Source organism: Notolepis coatsorum (genome assembly GCF_963971535.1).
Source record: "Notolepis coatsorum genome assembly, chromosome: 5".
NCBI classification, from domain to species: Eukaryota; Metazoa; Chordata; class Actinopteri; order Aulopiformes; family Paralepididae; genus Notolepis; species Notolepis coatsorum.
The window spans coordinates 163,849,640-163,871,122 of record NC_140169.1 but is presented as its reverse complement, the minus strand read 5'-3'; the positions used below and the strand labels follow the sequence as shown (position 1 = coordinate 163,871,122).

Here is a 21,483-nt window from a genome sequence, read left to right as displayed (position 1 = left end):
TACAGCAGGCATTCCTCGTCAGCCTGAAAGCCTCTACTGAACGCGATAGACTCCAGGGTGAACGCGATCGATTGCAGATACAGCAACGGAGCGAAGAAGAGCACATACGCCTGGAAATAAGACGCATTCAGATGGAAGAGAATATGGCAAGAGACCGGGCCGACGCCCAGCGCGCCGCCACCGGTGCCCAGAGAGAATCGGATCTCACCAAGCGCGAAGCCGAGCGCGACAGAGCACAAGCGCAACTAATAGAACAGCTGATCAGAAGGACAACACCCCCTCCCTCCACCAGAGGCTCCAGGAACTCGTCTAGACATCACTCCAGTGCGGCATCCCCTAGCCGAGTAAGCGACCCTGAACTTGACCAACAGACGAGGTTTATACCCCCCGCAGACCCCCTTCCCCAACCGGTCCAAGCGAGACCCAGCCACCGGGAAGGAGCAGCATACACTGCGGAGAGGCTAAATCAGAGACTACAAGCCCTGGATGACCTAACGGAAGACGAAGAGGAAGAGGAGGAGAACCACGCCCGACGACAGCACAGTACTCTACCGGACCAGGAGGTCCAGTACAGCCCAGGCTATACCCTCGCGGAGCTGCGCTACAGACCCCCGACGCTATTCACGGGTGAGCACGACGCACGACCCGCACCGAGGAACAGCACCTGGACCAGCGGGCCATGGTACACAGCCGGTACCAGCCCACGCCAAGGAGCAGGAGGAGACTCGCCTAGGAGGCCTCTCCCCCAACGCTCGCCGATGTATCAACAATCCGCGTCATACATTGGCACACCTATGGTACCAGACTTCACCCAGGAGAACCGGGCCCAGTATACGGAGCTCCGCATGTGTCTGGAGACAATGTTGGTGGATGTCATTGATGAACGCCATAAATACGCGATACTACTGAAGCATTTAAAGGTACCCCGCGCGCACAACATAGCGCTCGCCTACGCCACTTCCACGACCCCATACACCGCAGCGCTGGTAGCGTTGGACCAGAGATATGGACGTATATGGGATTACGTGATCCAGGAGATCAGGCACATCGACCGCCTACCCCCAGCAATAGACAATCGAGCACTGGACGACCTGTCCATCAGAGTGCAGTCCCTGGTAGGGATGCTGGGAGCGCAGAGGGAAAAGGGTAGGCATGAACTATACGCCAACTCAAATGTAGAGAGGATCTTGGAGAAGCTACCGCCCGCCCGACAGGAGCGCTTTAGGCGGCAGAGAGACCACCGAGACCCTAATGGCCCCGAACCGAACCTCCTCGATCTAGCCGACTTCCTGGCGAGAGAAGTCAGCAGCTTACGGCTAGATACATTCGGACGGAGCACCCCTGGCTCCAGAGAAGGAACCAGGAGACTAAATGATGGAAGAAGATCGGTGACTGTCATGCACCAATCGGAGTCAGTGCCAAGCAGTAGGAGCCACAGTACCCCCTCAAGAAAGGAGAAGTGGAAGATAGTGTGCCCCTACTGTGAGAAAGAACACTGGCTGTCACAATGTGACTCATTCCCCAAGATGAATGCGGAGGAAGCGAGTCAATGGATAAAGTCCAACAGACGCTGTTTTCGCTGTGCGCGATCACACATGGCAGCCGAATGCCGCTTAAAGAAAAAGTGCAGTCGGTGCGATGGAGCCCATCTGGACATACTCCACGACAGTAACAGACGGCGGCCTCCACCCGCACCATCCAGCAGCAAAGCAAGCGTCATGTACATCGACCCCGCCAGCAGCAGCGGAGCCAGAGTGCTCTTAAAGGTAGTCCGTGTGACATTGAGCTACCAGAATAAAGTCATGGACACTTACGCCGTCCTTGATGACGGGTCAGAGAAGACCCTTCTGCTCGCGTCCGCTGCGGCCCAGCTAGGGCTGCGGGGGAGCGAAAACCAAATGACAATTCGGACAATAAGAAGAGATTTGAAAACGATAAAGGGCGAGAATGTCTCATTCTCTATCGCAGCAAGCGGCCAGCCCGAGCGACGGTACAGGATTACAGACGCTTTCACCAGCCAAGAAATAGGACTCTCGCGGTACACATACCCCGTAGCCAAGCTGATGGAGAAATATGTACATCTACGCAAGCTACCGATCCCACTCATAGACGGTGCTACCCCGACACTGTTGATAGGCTCCGACCATGCAGACCTCATTGTCCCGATAGACCGGGTTCATACCGGACCCAGAGGCTGTCCTGCAGCAGTCGAGACCCGCCTAGGATGGACTCTCCAAGGCCCACTCGCCAAATCTCTCAACCGAACCACAGCCACTAGCTGTCTCCACTCCCGAGTCACAGAGGGAGACACCGCACTCCTGCAGCATGTAGAGAGGCTATGGACCTTAGAACAAATGCCCTTTAAGAACGAAAAGAAAGACATTCGCTCTAAAGACGACATCTACGCCATTAACCTCCTCGAGACGGGAACAAAGAGAGTCCCAGTCAGCGGCGTGTTGAGATACGCCACGCCACTCCTGCGGCGGGAAGGGATGCCTACCTTTCACGCAAAGAAAGACGCCACAGAGCGGTACCTACTAAACACAGAGCGGCGCTTAGCCAAGGACCCCGCCCAAGAAAGTGTATACCGTGCTGAGATTGAGAAGCTCATCACAGCGGGACACGTCACAAAGATTGACATTAAAGAGGCCGACCAGACGACTGAATCGTGGTACGTGCCCCACCACAAGGTTCATCACAACGGCAAAGACCGCATAGTGTTTAACTGCAGCTACCAGATCGGATCCCAAAATCTGAATAAAGAGCTATTGCCCGGTCCTACACTCGGCCCCTCCCTACTAGGCGTACTACTCCGCTTCCGCCAGGACAAGGTGGCTATCAGCGGGGATATCAAAGGGATGTTCCTGCAGGTGAGATTAGTAGAGGAGGACAAGCCCCTGTTGCGGTTCCTATGGAGAGAGAGGCCAGGAGATGAGCACCCAGCCATCTACCAATGGGAAGTCCTCCCTTTCGGAACTACATGCAGCCCATGCTGTGCTACATTTGCACTACAGAGACATGTCGCAGAGGACCCAGCAGCGGACGAAGAGGTACGACACAGTGTGAAGAACAGCTTCTACGTAGATAACTGTCTACAAAGCGTTTCGACCCAGGAAGAAGCCGAGGCTCTCCTACTTAAACTCCGCGCCTCTCTGATCAAAGGCGGCTTTGATCTCAGGCAGTGGGCCAGCAGCGATCCGCACGTACTGCGCAGCCTCTCCTCCGAGGACAAGGCAGCGAGCAGCGAGACCTGGATGGCCACAATCCCAGGAGAAGCCCAAGAGATGACACTAGGACTAGTGTGGCGCTTCAAAACAGATTCGCTCCACTATAGACACAAACCCCTGACCACGGAGCAGGGAAGGTCGACGGCAATACCGACCACCAGACGGAGTGTGTACAGAACACTCGCCCGACAATATGACCCGTTAGGATGTATACTACCGTACACCACCAGGGCAAAGATGATTGTACGAGCATTGTGGGACAAGGACCAGGGCTGGGACGACCCCATTCCCGCACACCTTGCATCCACCTGGAGAGAGTGGGAGATGGAACTCCACTCACTCCCAGGCGTTAATATACGCCGAAGCTACTTCCCACCCACGGTGAGGCCAGAGACATGTAAAATGGATCTACACGTCTTCAGTGACGCCTCCGAGGTCGCCTACGGATCAGTAGCCTACTTGCGGGCCCAAGAAGAGGGGGGAGAGATCTACACAGCATTCATCCTCGCCCGCTCGAGAATAGCCCCACGCAAGCAACAGTCTATCCCACGTCTAGAGCTCTGCGCAGCCCTAGCCGGAGCGCACCTAGCCACGCTCATCCAACGTGAGCTCACCATTCCGGTGCATAGAACAATCCTGTGGTCAGATTCCACGACAGTACTCGCCTGGATCAAATCGGATTCATGCAAATACAAAGTCTTCGTGGGAGTCAGAGTCACTGAGATTCAAGAGTTAACCGGAGAAGCAAACTGGCGCTATGTTGATACAAAACACAACCCAGCTGACGTCATCACCCGGGGAATGTCCCTAGATGACTTAACCCGTCATAACATCTACAGTGACGGACCAGCATTCCTCAAGCTCCCGGAAGGAGATTGGCCCACGCCCACCCCGAGGGAAGCAAGTGACGAGGAGGCTGAGAATAAGAAACCCATGTTCTGTGGATTGAGCACTGTTGTCTCCGCAGACCCCAACATAGACGATTGCATTACCATAGAGAGTGCGCAGCAACGGACATTCCTGCGGCACCACCCAGAGATTAAGTCCCCCGCTGATATGTCAGCAGCTGACTACGAGGAAGCAGAACTGCTTCTACTGCAACGAGCCCAGAGAGACTCGTTCCCCGATGAACTAGACTGTCTACAGGGAGGAAAGCCCGTCCCGTCAGACAGCAGATTGATTCATCTGGCCCCCGAGAGTGACACACATACTGTTGTGAAGGGCCAGATTAAACCGAATATATATATTTATTTATATATATATATATTTAATTGTATTTGTACATTCTCTAATATTCCCTGATATCCCTTGTATATTCCTTGTACAATATGCATTGAATATCCATTCTAGCCTACTGAACATCCCATAATAGTCTCCATTCTACTATTGGTCGAGACCTTGGTGCCAGGCTGCCATACCCCCCAGACCCAGTTCAAACGTACCGCTCAACATGTACGAACAAGTCCTAGTTCCGCGTAGGAATCTGGCTACCGCACCACTAATGGTACTATTTGTTCATAGTGCGTATATATACGGCGCTACTAAAGTAGGACTTCCCTTTTAGTCCAGTTTCTTACCCTCCGATAGAGTGACAGACGTAAAGCCTCCCCGCGACGCCACGTGTGGGAGTAAGGCCAAGTTCGGCCTACCATCGGTATTGAGACATCGTGTATATTAATATTTGAATAGTCATATTTGGCACTATATCGTCGAGTTGGACGTAGTCTATTAAGCTAATAATAGTCTATTCATATGTAGTGCTTCGTGCGGTGAGAATACTATCGTAGTCAGTACCCCCATCGTTTCGGGTAGAACTGGCTGCTTATCCAGGGTGGCCGACCCCATGTGAGGCTGCACCCGAGGAGCCCCAGAGCCGACGAGCGAGTGGACCTGCATACCGGATTATTCTACCGACGACAGCCCGCCTTCCCAGGCACGGATTATGCTTTGTATACAGTGATTATTCTATGGATAAAGACCAACACTGCCGTGTGTTGGAAACCCCCCCCCCCGGAGAGGACGATAGGTGAGGAGACGCTCTACACGACGAGGTCGCTTCACGTCTCTCCATCGTGGACCGGAGGAAGCCGGCCCACAGAGAGTCCAACTGCTTTCATCTGTGGATCGAGGATCGCTGAGGCACCGAGCCGCACAACCGTGGGTTCTCCCAGGATACCCTCGGCCAGACGGATACAGCCAGACTCTACCCCCCCCCCCCTTCTCCAGTTGTCTTACAAGCGACCGGAATCCCCCCCTAGTGTATCCAGTTCTATAATCATTAAAGTATCATTGCTATTATTCCTTAAATATTCCAGGTTGTATATTTACCGCCTGCGCCACCAGAGATTGGACGTTCTCTATTGATATACCAACGAATACTCATTTGCCATAAAAGTGCATCCTATTTCAAATCATAAATGTAATTAAGTGATTGCTCTACATACCTTTTGCTATGTATTAATTATTATTAAACGCAGACTTTCGACTTGGTACATTTGTGTTGGATCGTTTCATCTACGTGGGAGTGTTTACCATAATTATTTATGCCTAGTACTGGGTGGCCAGAGTCTAAAGTACAAGAGGTAGTGGTAGTAAGTATCATATCTAACAATACAGTCAGGGAATTGTACCCCTCAGTTACAATTGGTCCTTCGAGCCGGATGGTAATTAGTGTAATATTAATATAGCGTTATTAATATTGAAATGGCCTATGATGAACACTCCACGAAACGATCCTCCTAACCAACACCCGCAGCGCGAACGACGGCTCCCTCAGTACTTAGAGGCTTACGCTGTCAGTCAACAACCTAGTCTTCTACTAACAGTAAACGCGGTAAAACTAGAAAGTAAAAGTATGTCTAACCCCAACGCCCAGACTACCCCGACCATAGAGGCCCCTACGGGTTCTAATGTAACTGACCAAGCTCACGGTGGGGACCAGTGGGAACCAGACATGACTTCACACCCCGCCAGTACTGAAGAAGTAGTCCCCGATGAGTCCCGGGAGGAACACAACGCTACCGAGAGAGAACTCGGCACGGAAGAAGACGGGGAGAGCACCGTGGAGATAGAGCTCCAAGGCTCCGCAAGGAGTACCCCGAGGGAAGGCTCCCCTATACAACCGCCTTCTCCCAGCGAGGCAGAGAGGACCCTACAGCAGGCCTTCCTCATCAGCCTGAACGCCGCTGCTGAACGCGACCGACTGCAGATCCAGCAGCGGAGCGAAGAAGAGCATATACGTCTAGAAATAAGACGCATTCAGATGGAAGAGAATGTGGCCCGAGACCGAGCAGACAGCCAGCGAGCAGCTGCTGGTGCTCTACGGGACGCAGAGCGCGACAGACAGCAAGCGCAACTAATAGAACAGCTGATCAGACGGACAACACCCTCTCCCTCCGCCAGAGGCTCCAGGAACTCGTCTAGACACACCTCCAGGGCGGCATCCCCTAGCCGAGTAAACAACCCTGAACTTGACCAACAGACGAGGTCTATACCCCCCACAGACCACCTCCCCCCACCGGTCCAAGCGAGACCTAGCAACCGGGAAGGAGCAGCATATCCTGTGGAGAGGCTAAACCAGAGACTACAAGCACTGGATGACCTAACTGAAGACGAAGAGGAAGAGGAGGAGAACCACGCCCGACGACAGCACAGTACTCTACCGGACCAGGAGGTCCGGTACAGCCCAGGCTATCCTGTGGTCAGATTCCACGACAGTACTCGCCTGGATCAAATCGGACTCATGCAAGTACAAAGTCTTTGTGGGAGTCAGAGTCACCGAGATTCAAGACTTAACCGAAGAGTTAACCGGAGAAACAGAGTGGCGCTACGTTGATACAAAACAGAACCCAGCTGACGTCATCACCCGGGGAATGCCCCTAGATGACCTCACCCGTCGCAATGTCTACAGTGACGGCCCAGCATTCCTAAAGCTCCCGGAAGGAGAGTGGCCCACGCCTATCCCGAGGGAAGCCAGTCAAGAGGAGGCTGAGAATAAGAAACCTATGTTCTGTGGATTGAGCACTGTTATCTCCGCAGACCCCAACATAGATGATTGCACTACCATAGAGAGTGCACAACAAAGGACATTCCTACTGCACTACCTACCGTCTCTACCGACCCGCCAGAAGTGGGTAAAGGAGAGAGACAATTTGACAGAAGGAACAGTCGTCATGATTATTGATCAATCACTGCCCAGAGCTATGTGGCCGGCCGGCCGCGTAAGCAAAGTGATCACCGGTGCCGACGGCAAGGTCCGAGCAGCTGAAGTGCTTGTCCAGGGTCGCACTTACACCCGTCCCGTGGCGAGGCTCATAGAACTGCCCCGACTCCCAGACACAATCGATGATGACCATGACCCTATAACCCTATGACTTTGTGAAGTTGACTGACCCCTACAGCAAACCCTTATGTGTAAATAGACAACGCGATTAATCTGTCTCTGCTTAACTGATTAGGTCTGGGACCAATCAGGGGGTGGCTGTTGTGAAGGGCCAGATTAAACCGAATATATATATTTATTTATATATATATATTTAATTGTATTTGTATATTCTCTAATATTCCCTGATATCCCTTGTATATTCCTTGTACAATATGCATTGAATATCCATTCTAGCCTACTGAACATCCCATAATAGTCTCCATTCTACTATTGGTCGAGACCTTGGTGCCAGGCTGCCATACCCCCCAGACCCAGTTCAAACGTACCGCTCAACATGTACGAACAAGTCCTAGTTCCGCGTAGGAATCTGGCTACCGCACCACTAATGGTACTATTTGTTCATAGTGCGTATATATACGGCGCTACTAAAGTAGGACTTCCCTTTTAGTCCAGTTTCTTACCCTCCGATAGAGTGACAGACGTAAAGCCTCCCCGCGACGCCACGTGTGGGAGTAAGGCCAAGTTCGGCCTACCATCGGTATTGAGACATCGTGTATATTAATATTTGAATAGTCATATTTGGCACTATATCGTCGAGTTGGACGTAGTCTATTAAGCTAATAATAGTCTATTCATATGTAGTGCTTCGTGCGGTGAGAATACTATCGTAGTCAGTACCCCCATCGTTTCGGGTAGAACTGGCTGCTTATCCAGGGTGGCCGACCCCATGTGAGGCTGCACCCGAGGAGCCCCAGAGCCGACGAGCGAGTGGACCTGCATACCGGATTATTCTACCGACGACAGCCCGCCTTCCCAGGCACGGATTATGCTTTGTATACAGTGATTATTCTATGGATAAAGACCAACACTGCCGTGTGTTGGAAACCCCCCCCCCGGAGAGGACGATAGGTGAGGAGACGCTCTACACGACGAGGTCGCTTCACGTCTCTCCATCGTGGACCGGAGGAAGCCGGCCCACAGAGAGTCCAACTGCTTTCATCTGTGGATCGAGGATCGCTGAGGCACCGAGCCGCACAACCGTGGGTTCTCCCAGGATACCCTCGGCCAGACGGATACAGCCAGACTCTACCCCCCCCCCCCTTCTCCAGTTGTCTTACAAGCGACCGGAATCCCCCCCTAGTGTATCCAGTTCTATAATCATTAAAGTATCATTGCTATTATTCCTTAAATATTCCAGGTTGTATATTTACCGCCTGCGCCACCAGAGATTGGACGTTCTCTATTGATATACCAACGAATACTAATTTGCCATAAAAGTGCATCCTATTTCAAATCATAAATGTAATTAAGTGATTGCTCTACATACCTTTTGCTATGTATTAATTATTATTAAACGCAGACTTTCGACTTGGTACATTTGTGTTGGATCGTTTCATCTACGTGGGAGTGTTTACCATAATTATTTATGCCTAGTACTGGGTGGCCAGAGTCTAAAGTACAAGAGGTAGTGGTAGTAAGTATCATATCTAACAATACAGTCAGGGAATTGTACCCCTCAGTTACACATACCCTCATCAGAGTGGGTGGTCGCCTGCGGAGAGCCCCCAATTTACCGGATGACATTAAGTACCCGATCGTATTGAACAGCCGACACAAGGTCACAGAGCTGATTATAAAGAAATACGACGAGGATGTACACCACGCAGGAGCAGAGAGAGTCTTCGCGGAAATCAGACGTCGTTACTGGATACTTCAAGGAAGAGAGGCGGTGCGACGCTTCCAGCGAACCTGTCTAGACTGCCGAAAGTGGCGCGCGCAGCCCAGCATACCACGGATGGCTGACCTACCTCCATGTCGCCTCCGACTCGGCGACAAGCCATTCCACTCAACAGGCATGGACTGTTTTGGCCCGCTGCACATAAAGAAAGGAAGAGGCACCGAGAAGCGGTGGGGTATTGTATTCAAATGCATGACCACCAGAGCGATACATATCGAGCTCCTTCCGACCATGAGCGCAGACTCATTCCTTATGGCCTTCCGAAGATTCACATCACGGAAAGGAAAACCGTCTACATTATTGTCCGATCACGGGACAAACTTCAAAGGCGGAGAAAGAGAGCTGAGGGAGAGCTTCCAAGCTATGGGCCCAGAACTTAAGACCCACCTCGCTCCAGCCCAGATTGACTTCCAATTCAACCCCCCAAACGCACCCCACTTCGGTGGAACTTGGGAACGAGAAGTACGTTCTATAAAGACAGCCCTGTACGCAGTACTTGGGGCCCAGACTGTGGCGGAAGAAGTCCTAATGACAGTCCTCACGGAGATTGAGGGAGTATTGAACTCAAAGCCCCTCGGTTACGTCTCCAGTGATGTAGCAGATGTCGACCCAGTCACCCCCAACACCCTCCTGATGGGGCGGCTAGATCCCGCGTTACCCCAGACAATGTACCGGCCTGAAGAAGCGAACGGCCGACGAATGTGGAGGTACAGCCAAGTATTAGCCGACAAGTTTTGGAGCAGTTTCCTACTGCACTACCTACCGTCTCTACAGACCCGCCAGAAGTGGGTAAAAGAGAGAGACAATTTGACGGAAGGAACAGTCGTCATGATTATTGACCAGTCACTACCCAGAGCTATGTGGCCGGCTGGCCGCGTAAGCAAAGTGATCACCGGTGCCGATGGCAAGGTCTGAGCACCTGAAGTACTCGTCCAGGGGCGCATTTACACCCGTCCTGTGGCGAGGCTCATAGAACTGCCCCGACTCCCAGACACAATCGATGATGACCATGACCCTATGACTTTGTGAGTTGACTGACCCTTACAGCGAACCCTTGAGTGGTAGACAGTGCGGTTAATCTGTCTCTGCTTAACTAATTGGGTTGGGACCAATTAGGGGGCGGCTGTTCTGAAGGATCAGATTAAACCGAATATATATATTTATTTATATATATATATTTAATTGTATTTGTATATCCCCTGATATCCCTTGTATATTTCTTGTACAATATGCATTGAATATCCCTTCTAGTCTACTGAACATCCCATAATAGTCTCCATTCTACCATTGGACGAGACCTTGGTGCCAGGTCGCCATACCCCTCAGACCAGGTTCAATCGTACCGCTCAACATGTATGGACAAGTCCTAGTTCCACGAAACGATCCTCCTAACCAACACCCGCAGCGCGAACAACGGCTCCCTCAGTACTTAGAGGCTTACGCTGTCAGTCAACAACCTAGTCTTCTACTAACAGTAAACGCGGTAAAACTAGAAAGTAAAAGTATGTCTAACCCCAACGCCCAGACTACCCCGACCATAGAGGCCCCTACGGGTTCTAATGTAACTGACCAAGCTCACGGTGGGGACCAGTGGGAACCAGACATGACTTCACACCCCGCCAGTACTGAAGAAGTAGTCCCCGATGAGTCCCGGGAGGAACACAACGCTACCGAGAGAGAACTCGGCACGGAAGAAGACGGGGAGAGCACCGTGGAGATAGAGCTCCAAGGCTCCGCAAGGAGTACCCCGAGGGAAGGCTCCCCTATACAACCGCCTTCTCCCAGCGAGGCAGAGAGGACCCTACAGCAGGCCTTCCTCATCAGCCTGAACGCCGCTGCTGAACGCGACCGACTGCAGATCCAGCAGCGGAGCGAAGAAGAGCATATACGTCTAGAAATAAGACGCATTCAGATGGAAGAGAATGTGGCCCGAGACCGAGCAGACAGCCAGCGAGCAGCTGCTGGTGCTCTACGGGACGCAGAGCGCGACAGACAGCAAGCGCAACTAATAGAACAGCTGATCAGACGGACAACACCCTCTCCCTCCGCCAGAGGCTCCAGGAACTCGTCTAGACACACCTCCAGGGCGGCATCCCCTAGCCGAGTAAACAACCCTGAACTTGACCAACAGACGAGGTCTATACCCCCCACAGACCACCTCCCCCCACCGGTCCAAGCGAGACCTAGCAACCGGGAAGGAGCAGCATATCCTGTGGAGAGGCTAAACCAGAGACTACAAGCACTGGATGACCTAACTGAAGACGAAGAGGAAGAGGAGGAGAACCACGCCCGACGACAGCACAGTACTCTACCGGACCAGGAGGTCCGGTACAGCCCAGGCTATCCTGTGGTCAGATTCCACGACAGTACTCGCCTGGATCAAATCGGACTCATGCAAGTACAAAGTCTTCGTGGGAGTCAGAGTCACCGAGATTCAAGACTTAACCGAAGAGTTAACCGGAGAAACAGAGTGGCGCTACGTTGATACAAAACAGAACCCAGCTGACGTCATCACCCGGGGAATGCCCCTAGATGACCTCACCCGTCGCAATGTCTACAGTGACGGCCCAGCATTCCTAAAGCTCCCGGAAGGAGAGTGGCCCACGCCTATCCCGAGGGAAGCCAGTCAAGAGGAGGCTGAGAATAAGAAACCTATGTTCTGTGGATTGAGCACTGTTATCTCCGCAGACCCCAACATAGATGATTGCACTACCATAGAGAGTGCACAACAAAGGACATTCCTACTGCACTACCTACCGTCTCTACCGACCCGCCAGAAGTGGGTAAAGGAGAGAGACAATTTGACAGAAGGAACAGTCGTCATGATTATTGATCAATCACTGCCCAGAGCTATGTGGCCGGCCGGCCACGTAAGCAAAGTGATCACCGGTGCCGACGGCAAGGTCCGAGCAGCTGAAGTGCTTGTCCAGGGTCGCACTTACACCCGTCCCGTGGCGAGGCTCATAGAACTGCCCCGACTCCCAGACACAATCGATGATGACCATGACCCTATAACCCTATGACTTTGTGAAGTTGACTGACCCCTACAGCAAACCCTTATGTGTAAATAGACAACGCGATTAATCTGTCTCTGCTTAACTGATTAGGTCTGGGACCAATCAGGGGGTGGCTGTTGTGAAGGGCCAGATTAAACCGAATATATATATTTATTTATATATATATATTTAATTGTATTTGTATATTCTCTAATATTCCCTGATATCCCTTGTATATTCCTTGTACAATATGCATTGAATATCCATTCTAGCCTACTGAACATCCCATAATAGTCTCCATTCTACTATTGGTCGAGACCTTGGTGCCAGGCTGCCATACCCCCCAGACCCAGTTCAAACGTACCGCTCAACATGTACGAACAAGTCCTAGTTCCGCGTAGGAATCTGGCTACCGCACCACTAATGGTACTATTTGTTCATAGTGCATATATATACGGCGCTACTAAAGTAGGACTTCCCTTTTAGTCCAGTTTCTTACCCTCCGATAGAGTGACAGACGTAAAGCCTCCCCGCGACGCCACGTGTGGGAGTAAGGCCAAGTTCGGCCTACCATCGGTATTGAGACATCGTGTATATTAATATTTGAATAGTCATATTTGGCACTATATCGTCGAGTTGGACGTAGTCTATTAAGCTAATAATAGTCTATTCATATGTAGTGCTTCGTGCGGTGAGAATACTATCGTAGTCAGTACCCCCATCGTTTCGGGTAGAACTGGCTGCTTATCCAGGGTGGCCGACCCCATGTGAGGCTGCACCCGAGGAGCCCCAGAGCCGACGAGCGAGTGGACCTGCATACCGGATTATTCTACCGACGACAGCCCGCCTTCCCAGGCACGGATTATGCTTTGTATACAGTGATTATTCTATGGATAAAGACCAACACTGCCGTGTGTTGGAAACCCCCCCCCCGGAGAGGACGATAGGTGAGGAGACGCTCTACACGACGAGGTCGCTTCACGTCTCTCCATCGTGGACCGGAGGAAGCCGGCCCACAGAGAGTCCAACTGCTTTCATCTGTGGATCGAGGATCGCTGAGGCACCGAGCCGCACAACCGTGGGTTCTCCCAGGATACCCTCGGCCAGACGGATACAGCCAGACTCTACCCCCCCCCCCTTCTCCAGTTGTCTTACAAGCGACCGGAATCCCCCCCTAGTGTATCCAGTTCTATAATCATTAAAGTATCATTGCTATTATTCCTTAAATATTCCAGGTTGTATATTTACCGCCTGCGCCACCAGAGATTGGACGTTCTCTATTGATATACCAACGAATACTAATTTGCCATAAAAGTGCATCCTATTTCAAATCATAAATGTAATTAAGTGATTGCTCTACATACCTTTTGCTATGTATTAATTATTATTAAACGCAGACTTTCGACTTGGTACATTTGTGTTGGATCGTTTCATCTACGTGGGAGTGTTTACCATAATTATTTATGCCTAGTACTGGGTGGCCAGAGTCTAAAGTACAAGAGGTAGTGGTAGTAAGTATCATATCTAACAATACAGTCAGGGAATTGTACCCCTCAGTTACACATACCCTCATCAGAGTGGGTGGTCGCCTGCGGAGAGCCCCCAATTTACCGGATGACATTAAGTACCCGATCGTATTGAACAGCCGACACAAGGTCACAGAGCTGATTATAAAGAAATACGACGAGGATGTACACCACGCAGGAGCAGAGAGAGTCTTCGCGAAAATCAGACGTCGTTACTGGATACTTCAAGGAAGAGAGGCGGTGCGACGCTTCCAGCGAACCTGTCTAGACTGCCGAAAGTGGCGCGCGCAGCCCAGCATACCACGGATGGCTGACCTACCTCCATGTCGCCTCCGACTCGGCGACAAGCCATTCCACTCAACAGGCATGGACTGTTTTGGCCCGCTGCACATAAAGAAAGGAAGAGGCACCGAGAAGCGGTGGGGTATTGTATTCAAATGCATGACCACCAGAGCGATACATATCGAGCTCCTTCCGACCATGAGCGCAGACTCATTCCTTATGGCCTTCCGAAGATTCACATCACGGAAAGGAAAACCGTCTACATTATTGTCCGATCACGGGACAAACTTCAAAGGCGGAGAAAGAGAGCTGAGGGAGAGCTTCCAAGCTATGGGCCCAGAACTTAAGACCCACCTCGCTCCAGCCCAGATTGACTTCCAATTCAACCCCCCAAACGCACCCCACTTCGGTGGAACTTGGGAACGAGAAGTACGTTCTATAAAGACAGCCCTGTACGCAGTACTTGGGGCCCAGACTGTGGCGGAAGAAGTCCTAATGACAGTCCTCACGGAGATTGAGGGAGTATTGAACTCAAAGCCCCTCGGTTACGTCTCCAGTGATGTAGCAGATGTCGACCCAGTCACCCCCAACACCCTCCTGATGGGGCGGCTAGATCCCACGTTACCCCAGACAATGTACCGGCCTAAAGAAGCGAACGGCCGACGAATGTGGAGGTACAGCCAAGTATTAGCCGACAAGTTTTGGAGCAGTTTCCTACTGCACTACCTACCGTCTCTACAGACCCGCCAGAAGTGGGTAAAAGAGAGAGACAATTTGACGGAAGGAACAGTCGTCATGATTATTGACCAGTCACTACCCAGAGCTATGTGGCCGGCTGGCCGCGTAAGCAAAGTGATCACCGGTGCCGATGGCAAGGTCTGAGCAGCTGAAGTACTCGTCCAGGGGCGCATTTACACCCGTCCTGTGGCGAGGCTCATAGAACTGCCCCGACTCCCAGACACAATCGATGATGACCATGACCCTATGACTTTGTGAGTTGACTGACCCTTACAGCGAACCCTTGAGTGGTAGACAGTGCGGTTAATCTGTCTCTGCTTAACTAATTGGGTTGGGACCAATTAGGGGGCGGCTGTTCTGAAGGATCAGATTAAACCGAATATATATATTTATTTATATATATATATTTAATTGTATTTGTATATCCCCTGATATCCCTTGTATATTTCTTGTACAATATGCATTGAATATCCCTTCTAGTCTACTGAACATCCCATAATAGTCTCCATTCTACCATTGGACGAGACCTTGGTGCCAGGTCGCCATACCCCTCAGACCAGGTTCAATCGTACCGCTCAACATGTATGGACAAGTCCTAGTTCCGCGTAGGAATATGTCTACCGCACCACTAATGGTACTATTTGTTCATAGTGCGTATATATACTGCGCTATTAAAGTAGAGCTTCCTTTTTAGTCCAGTTCCTTACCCTCCAACAGAGTGACAGACACAAAAGCCTCCCCGCGAACCACGTGTGGGCAGTAAGGCCAATTCGGTCCAGTATCGGCATTGAGACATCGTGTATATTAATATTTGAATAGTCATATTTGGCACTATATCGTCGAGTTGGACGTATTCTATTAAGCTAATAATAGTCTATTCATATGTAGTGCCTCGTGCGGTAAGAGTTCTATAGTAATCAGCACCCCCATCGTTTCGGGCATCAGCTGGACGCTTATCCAGGGTGGTTGACCCCACGTGAAGCTGCACCCGAGGAGCTCCAGGCCAAAGAGCGAGTGGACCTGTATATTGGATTATTCTACCGACGACGGCTAGCCTTCCCCGGCTTGGATTATGCTTTGAGTACTTTGATTATTCTATGGATAAAGGCCAACACTGCGGTGTGTTGGAAATACCCCCCCCGGAGAGGACGACAGGTGAGAAGACGCTCTACACGACGAGGTCGCCTCACGTCTCTCCATCGTGGACCGGAGGACGCCGGCCACAGAGAGTCCAACTGCTTTCATCTGTGGATCGAGGATCGCTGGGCACCGGGTCGCACGACTGTGGGCTCTCCCAGGATACCCTCGGCCAGACGGGATACAGCCAGACTCTACCCCCCCCCCCCTCCAGCTGTCCTACAAGCAGTCGGAACCTTCCCCTAGTGTATCCAGCTATATAATCATTCAAGTATCATTGCTATTGTTCCCTAAATATTCCAGGTTGTATATTTGCTTCCTGCGCAATCAGAGATTGGACATTCGATATTGATCTACCTACGAATACTCATTTGCCATAAAAGTGCATACTATTTCAAATCATAAATGTAATTAAGTGATCGTTGTACATACCTTTTGCTATGTATTAAAACTCAAACTTTCGATTTGGTACATTTGTGTTGGATCCGTTTATCAGGTGGGAGTGTTCAACATATTCATACCTAGTACTGGGTGGCCAGAGTCTAAAGTACAAGAGGTAGTGGTAGTAAGTATCATATCTAACCATACAGTCAGGGAATTGTACCCCTCAGTTACATTTACCGTTTACTGTGAGCGATCTGTAGTGCCAAATTTCCCTCGGGATGGATAAAGTATTTCTATTTTATTCTATTCTATGTGCTACTAACTCGGATATCCTGGTGTTTAATTCGCCGATTGAGTTGCAGTCAAACCAGCCGATCTCCATCCTCATGGTCTTCCTGAAGTACGTCTTCCTGATCCTCTGAGTCTGTCTCGCGGCCGCAGACACCCAGAGGGCGATCTGTAAAAGAGTCGGAAGTCTACGTTCAAATCAGGCTGCAGGATATATCTATCAGGATATACAGTATATACATATCCGTCTGTCGTCTGAATATACCTGCATATAATCCTTTTATATACTGTACCTACTTATACACCTGCATATAACCCATCTAACTCTGTATGATAACATGTACATTAATGCTGTATATACTGTATACATTTATTTATTCTTACCATATATACAGTATATCTATCCACGTCTGTTTGTAGTGTACATACCTGCATATAATCCTTCTATATACCTACTTATACACCTGCATATAACCCGTATAACTCTGTATGATAGCATGTACATGAATGCTGTATATACCGTATATACTGTATATATATTTATTCTTACCGTATATATATATATCCACATCTGTCTGTACATACCTGCATATAATACTTTTACATGTCTGTAGATACTATATCTATATCGGTACATATCCCTTACCTACTCTTACTAGTTACACTGCTGGCCAGTATAACTTACTACTATAGTGTCTTTATACCTGTATCACTCTACATATTAAGACTACAACTATGTACAATACATAGATCTGATTACTCAGTAGTACTGTACTAATTTATATATTTTATATCCAGTTGAATCACCTACATTTTACATTTTATATTACTATTGCACTCTGGTTGGATGCCAAACTTCCTTTTGTTGTACTGTACTGGTGCTGTATGATGATGACAATACATGTTAATCTAATCTAATCTAATCTAATCTAATCTAATCTAATGTATAGTAAATTCAAATCATTTGCATTATGAATGTTATACATCCTGAAAGAAAACAACCCCAACCATCTCCAAGCAATGAAGGAATTGTGCAAAACTCAAATATACAATTTTAAGAGAATGGAATATGAGCTTATCATAACAGAGTATGGTTCCACGTCTCATGGTTCCAGTACTTACTCCTCCAGACCACTTCATGCACGACTTACTCACTTGGAAATAACTAACAATCAGAGCTCCTACTCCGATCCCAACGTAGTAATAAGTAAACAGGGTCATCTGCCCTTCGACATCCACCCTGTTGAGAGATACGAAGAGGGAAGAACTATCAATGGGTGTCAAGTCAAGTCAAGTCAAGAGTTTTATTTGTCACGGCATACAAGTATACAATGAAATGCGGGTGGTCTTGCCCGCAACGATGTGCAATACAGTGGTACAACATGTAATAGAATCCAATAAAAAAACAACATTGTGCAATAAACAGGTAACAGGTAACAGGTAACATGGTGGGACATCTCGGTATCTGTACATAGTTATTTACAGGGCATATAGGACATGCTAGGTAGCTTAGGTAGTGCAATACACTGTTACTGTTGTTATACTAATATTAAAGTGCCCTTTCCTTTTTGGCCATAAGTGTGGGCGTGTGCGGCATGAGTGTGTGTCTGCTCATGTTAAAGTGATAAAGTGGCTGCTGGTGTGTGAGCGTGCACAGCGTGCGTGTCGTGAGTGTGCTCATGTGTGCTTGTGTGTGGATAGGTCAGTGTTCTGTGGCACTCAGTGTTCATTGTTCAAGGCTCTGATGGCCTGGGGGAAGAAGCTGAGCCTCTCTGTCCTAGTAGCTGGGGTTCGCAGGCGTCTGCCTGACCTCAGCAGCTGGAACAGGCTGTTGTTGGGGTGGTGGGGGTCTTTCATAATTCTGCAGGCTCTGGATTTGCACCTCTTGTTGTATAGAACCTGCAGGGGAGGTAGTGCAATACCTGTGGTACGCTCGGCTGAGCGCACCACTCTCTGTAGGGCCTTCTTGTCCTGTGCCGTGCTGTTTCCATACCAGGCAGTGATGTTTCCAGTCAAGATGCTCTCTACAGCTCCGGAGTAGAAGGACTGGAGTATCTTCCCCGATACTCTGAACTTCCTTAACTATCTCAGGTGGTAGAGGCGCTGCTTCGCCTTTTTTACAACTGTGTCTATGTGTGTTGACCATGTCAGATCCTCTGAGATGTGGACCCCCAGGTACTTAAAGCTGCTCACCCTGTCCACGGTAGCCCCGTTTATCATCAGTGGTGTGTGTGTCTCCTGCTGTCCTCTCCTATAATCCACGATCAGCTCCTTGGTTTTACCAATGTTCAGGAGCAGGCTGTTGTCCTGGCACCAGCGTTCCAGTACCTCAACCTCCTCCCGGTAGGCCTTCTCGTCGTTGTCCGAGATCAGCCCCACCGCCACTGTGTCGTCTGCGAACTTCACTATGGAGTTGGAGCTGAACTTGGCCACACAATCGTGTGTGTAGAGTGAATACAGCAGGGGGCTCAGAACACAGCCCTGGGGGGACCCGATGCTCAGGGTGATGGTGTTGGAGGTCTGACCCCCCACCCTGACCGCCTGGGGTCTTTTACTCAGAAAGTCCAGTACCCAGGCGCTCAGGGCGGAGCTCAGACCCAGCTCGATCAGCTTGTCCACCAGTCTGGTGGGGACTATGGTGTTGAACGCTGAGCTGTAGTCAATGAACAACAGTCTCACATAGCCCCCCTTCTGTCGGTCAAGGTGAGAGAGGGTGCTGTGCAGTACCTGGGAGACCGCGTCGTCAGTGGACCTGTTTGTCCTGTATGCAAATTGCATAGGGTCCATATCACTGGGGAGGGAGGCACAAATGTGGTCCTTGACTAGTCTCTCGAAACATTTCATGACCACAGAGGTGAGTGCCACCGGTCTGTAGTCATTGAGACATGTTGGGGAGGGTTTCTTCGGTACAGGGATGATGGTAGACATCTTGAAGCAGGCAGGGACCACTGACTCTGCCAGGGATTGATTAAATATGGCGGTGAACACCGGGGCTAGCTGGTTGGCACAGGACTTAAGTATACGTCCTGTTATACCATCTGGGCCTGCCGCTTTCCTGGTGTTCACCTGCATAAATGCTCTTCTCACACTGTGTTCCGACAACGAGAGAGCGTCCCCGCCCCCCCGCGGTTGCCCCCCCCCCCCCTCCACAACAGCCGGCGCGCCAGTGACGTCACTAGCCGGAGAGCTAGCAGCGCCACTGTCTACACCAAACCGAGCGTAGAAAGAGTTGAGTTTGTCCGCGAGAGAGGCGTCGTCGCTCCCCATTGAGGGGGCGCTGACTTTGTAGTCAGTTATTGTCTTCAGTCCCCGCCATAAGCCTCTTGTGTCGTTTTGTGCCATTTGTGTCTCCAGTTTATCAGCATATGTCCTCTTAGCAAGTTTAACAGCCTTGCGCAGAGTATAGACTGAAGCCTTATATTCCTCCATGTTTCCTGACTCTCTGCCCAGGTTGTAAGCAGTGGTGCGAGAGTTCAGAGCTGCTCTAATAGTACTGTCCACCCACGGTTTCTGGTTTGGGAAAACCTGCACCTTTTTCGTGGGGACAATACTATCAGCTATTGTTGTAATGTAGCTCACCACGGTGTCTGCGAGCTCGCTGACGTCACTGGCGCTACCTTGGAACATATTCCAATCCGTGTCTGCGAGCACGTCCCGGAGCGTGGCCTCTGATTCGTCAGACAATTTTTTTGTCTCACGTGACACGTGATCTTTGTTTGTAGGCAGGGAATAACAAGATGGAGTCGTGATCGCTCGAGCTTGTAGACCCCGTCAATGGCGGTGCCGCTACCGCCTTGTAGCCGGCTCTGAACGGGGTATAACAGTGGTCGAGTGTGTTCCTCCCTCTCGTGGAGCAGGCGATGTGCTGAAAAAAGGACGGCATCACTTTCTTCAGATTTGCCTGGTTGAAATCACCAGCCACTATCGTCGCCGCGTCTGGGTGCTTGATCTGGTGTTTATTGAGGTGATCATGTAGTTCCACCAGCGCTTTGCTAGTATTCGCCTGTGGGGGAATATATACGGCGGTCATGATGACCGCGGTAAACTCCCGGGGGAGGTGGAACGGGCGGCACAGGATTGAAAGATGTTCCATGTCCGGGGAGCATGAGCTCGAGAGAACATGTACTTCTTTGGGATTAACCCAGACATTGTTCGTGAGGAGGCAGACCCCACCGCCGACGCTCTTTCCAGAGGCTGCCGTGCGGTCTGCACGTAGTACGGTGAAGGCATCCGAGGGAGAGACGCTGTTGTCCGGAGTCGCTGACTTGAGCCATGTTTCTGTGAAACACATGATGTTGATGTCTCTCATCTCCCGTTGAAAGCGGACCCTCGCCCTCAAGTCATCCATCCTACCCTCCAACGAACGTGCATTCGCCAGAAAGATGGATGGAATTGCTGGGCGGTAAGCAGCTCTTTTTAATCTCAGTCTGATACCTCCTCGTCTCCAGTAGCGGCTCGTGGATGCTTCGCCACTAGGGGCGCTATACCAAACATTTTGCAAACATGTACAGTACCACGCAACCGACTCATGGCAAGACGTGAGCGATTCGACTCACACTCACGGCAATGAATCGGCTCTTATGAACGAGTCGCTCAGCTGTTACTACAACAACACACAACCAGTAAAATAAAGTATAGTCTAATTCACAACTTGAAACACAATATATAAATAGAAAAGTTAGAAACAAAACTCGCTCCGTCTCCTAACACACGCAGATCTCTCCCTCTCTCCTTCTCTCTCTCACACACAGCGCGACATGGAATCGATTCGTTACACAATCAG

At 50.3% G+C, this 21,483-nt stretch overlaps 1 protein-coding gene across 1 annotated transcript in view; it reads right to left on the bottom strand.

Moving 5' to 3' along the window:
• The window catches only part of abcb11a (ATP-binding cassette, sub-family B (MDR/TAP), member 11a), a gene marked incomplete at both ends in the record, with an annotated part of 324,913 nt that overhangs the window by 252,688 nt on the left and 50,742 nt on the right, over window positions 1-21,483 (bottom strand). Inside the window, 2 exons of the mRNA XM_084314361.1 lie at window positions 16,736-16,869; window positions 17,856-17,940. Coding sequence (XP_084170487.1) covers window positions 16,736-16,869; window positions 17,856-17,940 — 219 coding nt within the window. The remainder of the gene's footprint in view (window positions 1-16,735; window positions 16,870-17,855; window positions 17,941-21,483) is intronic.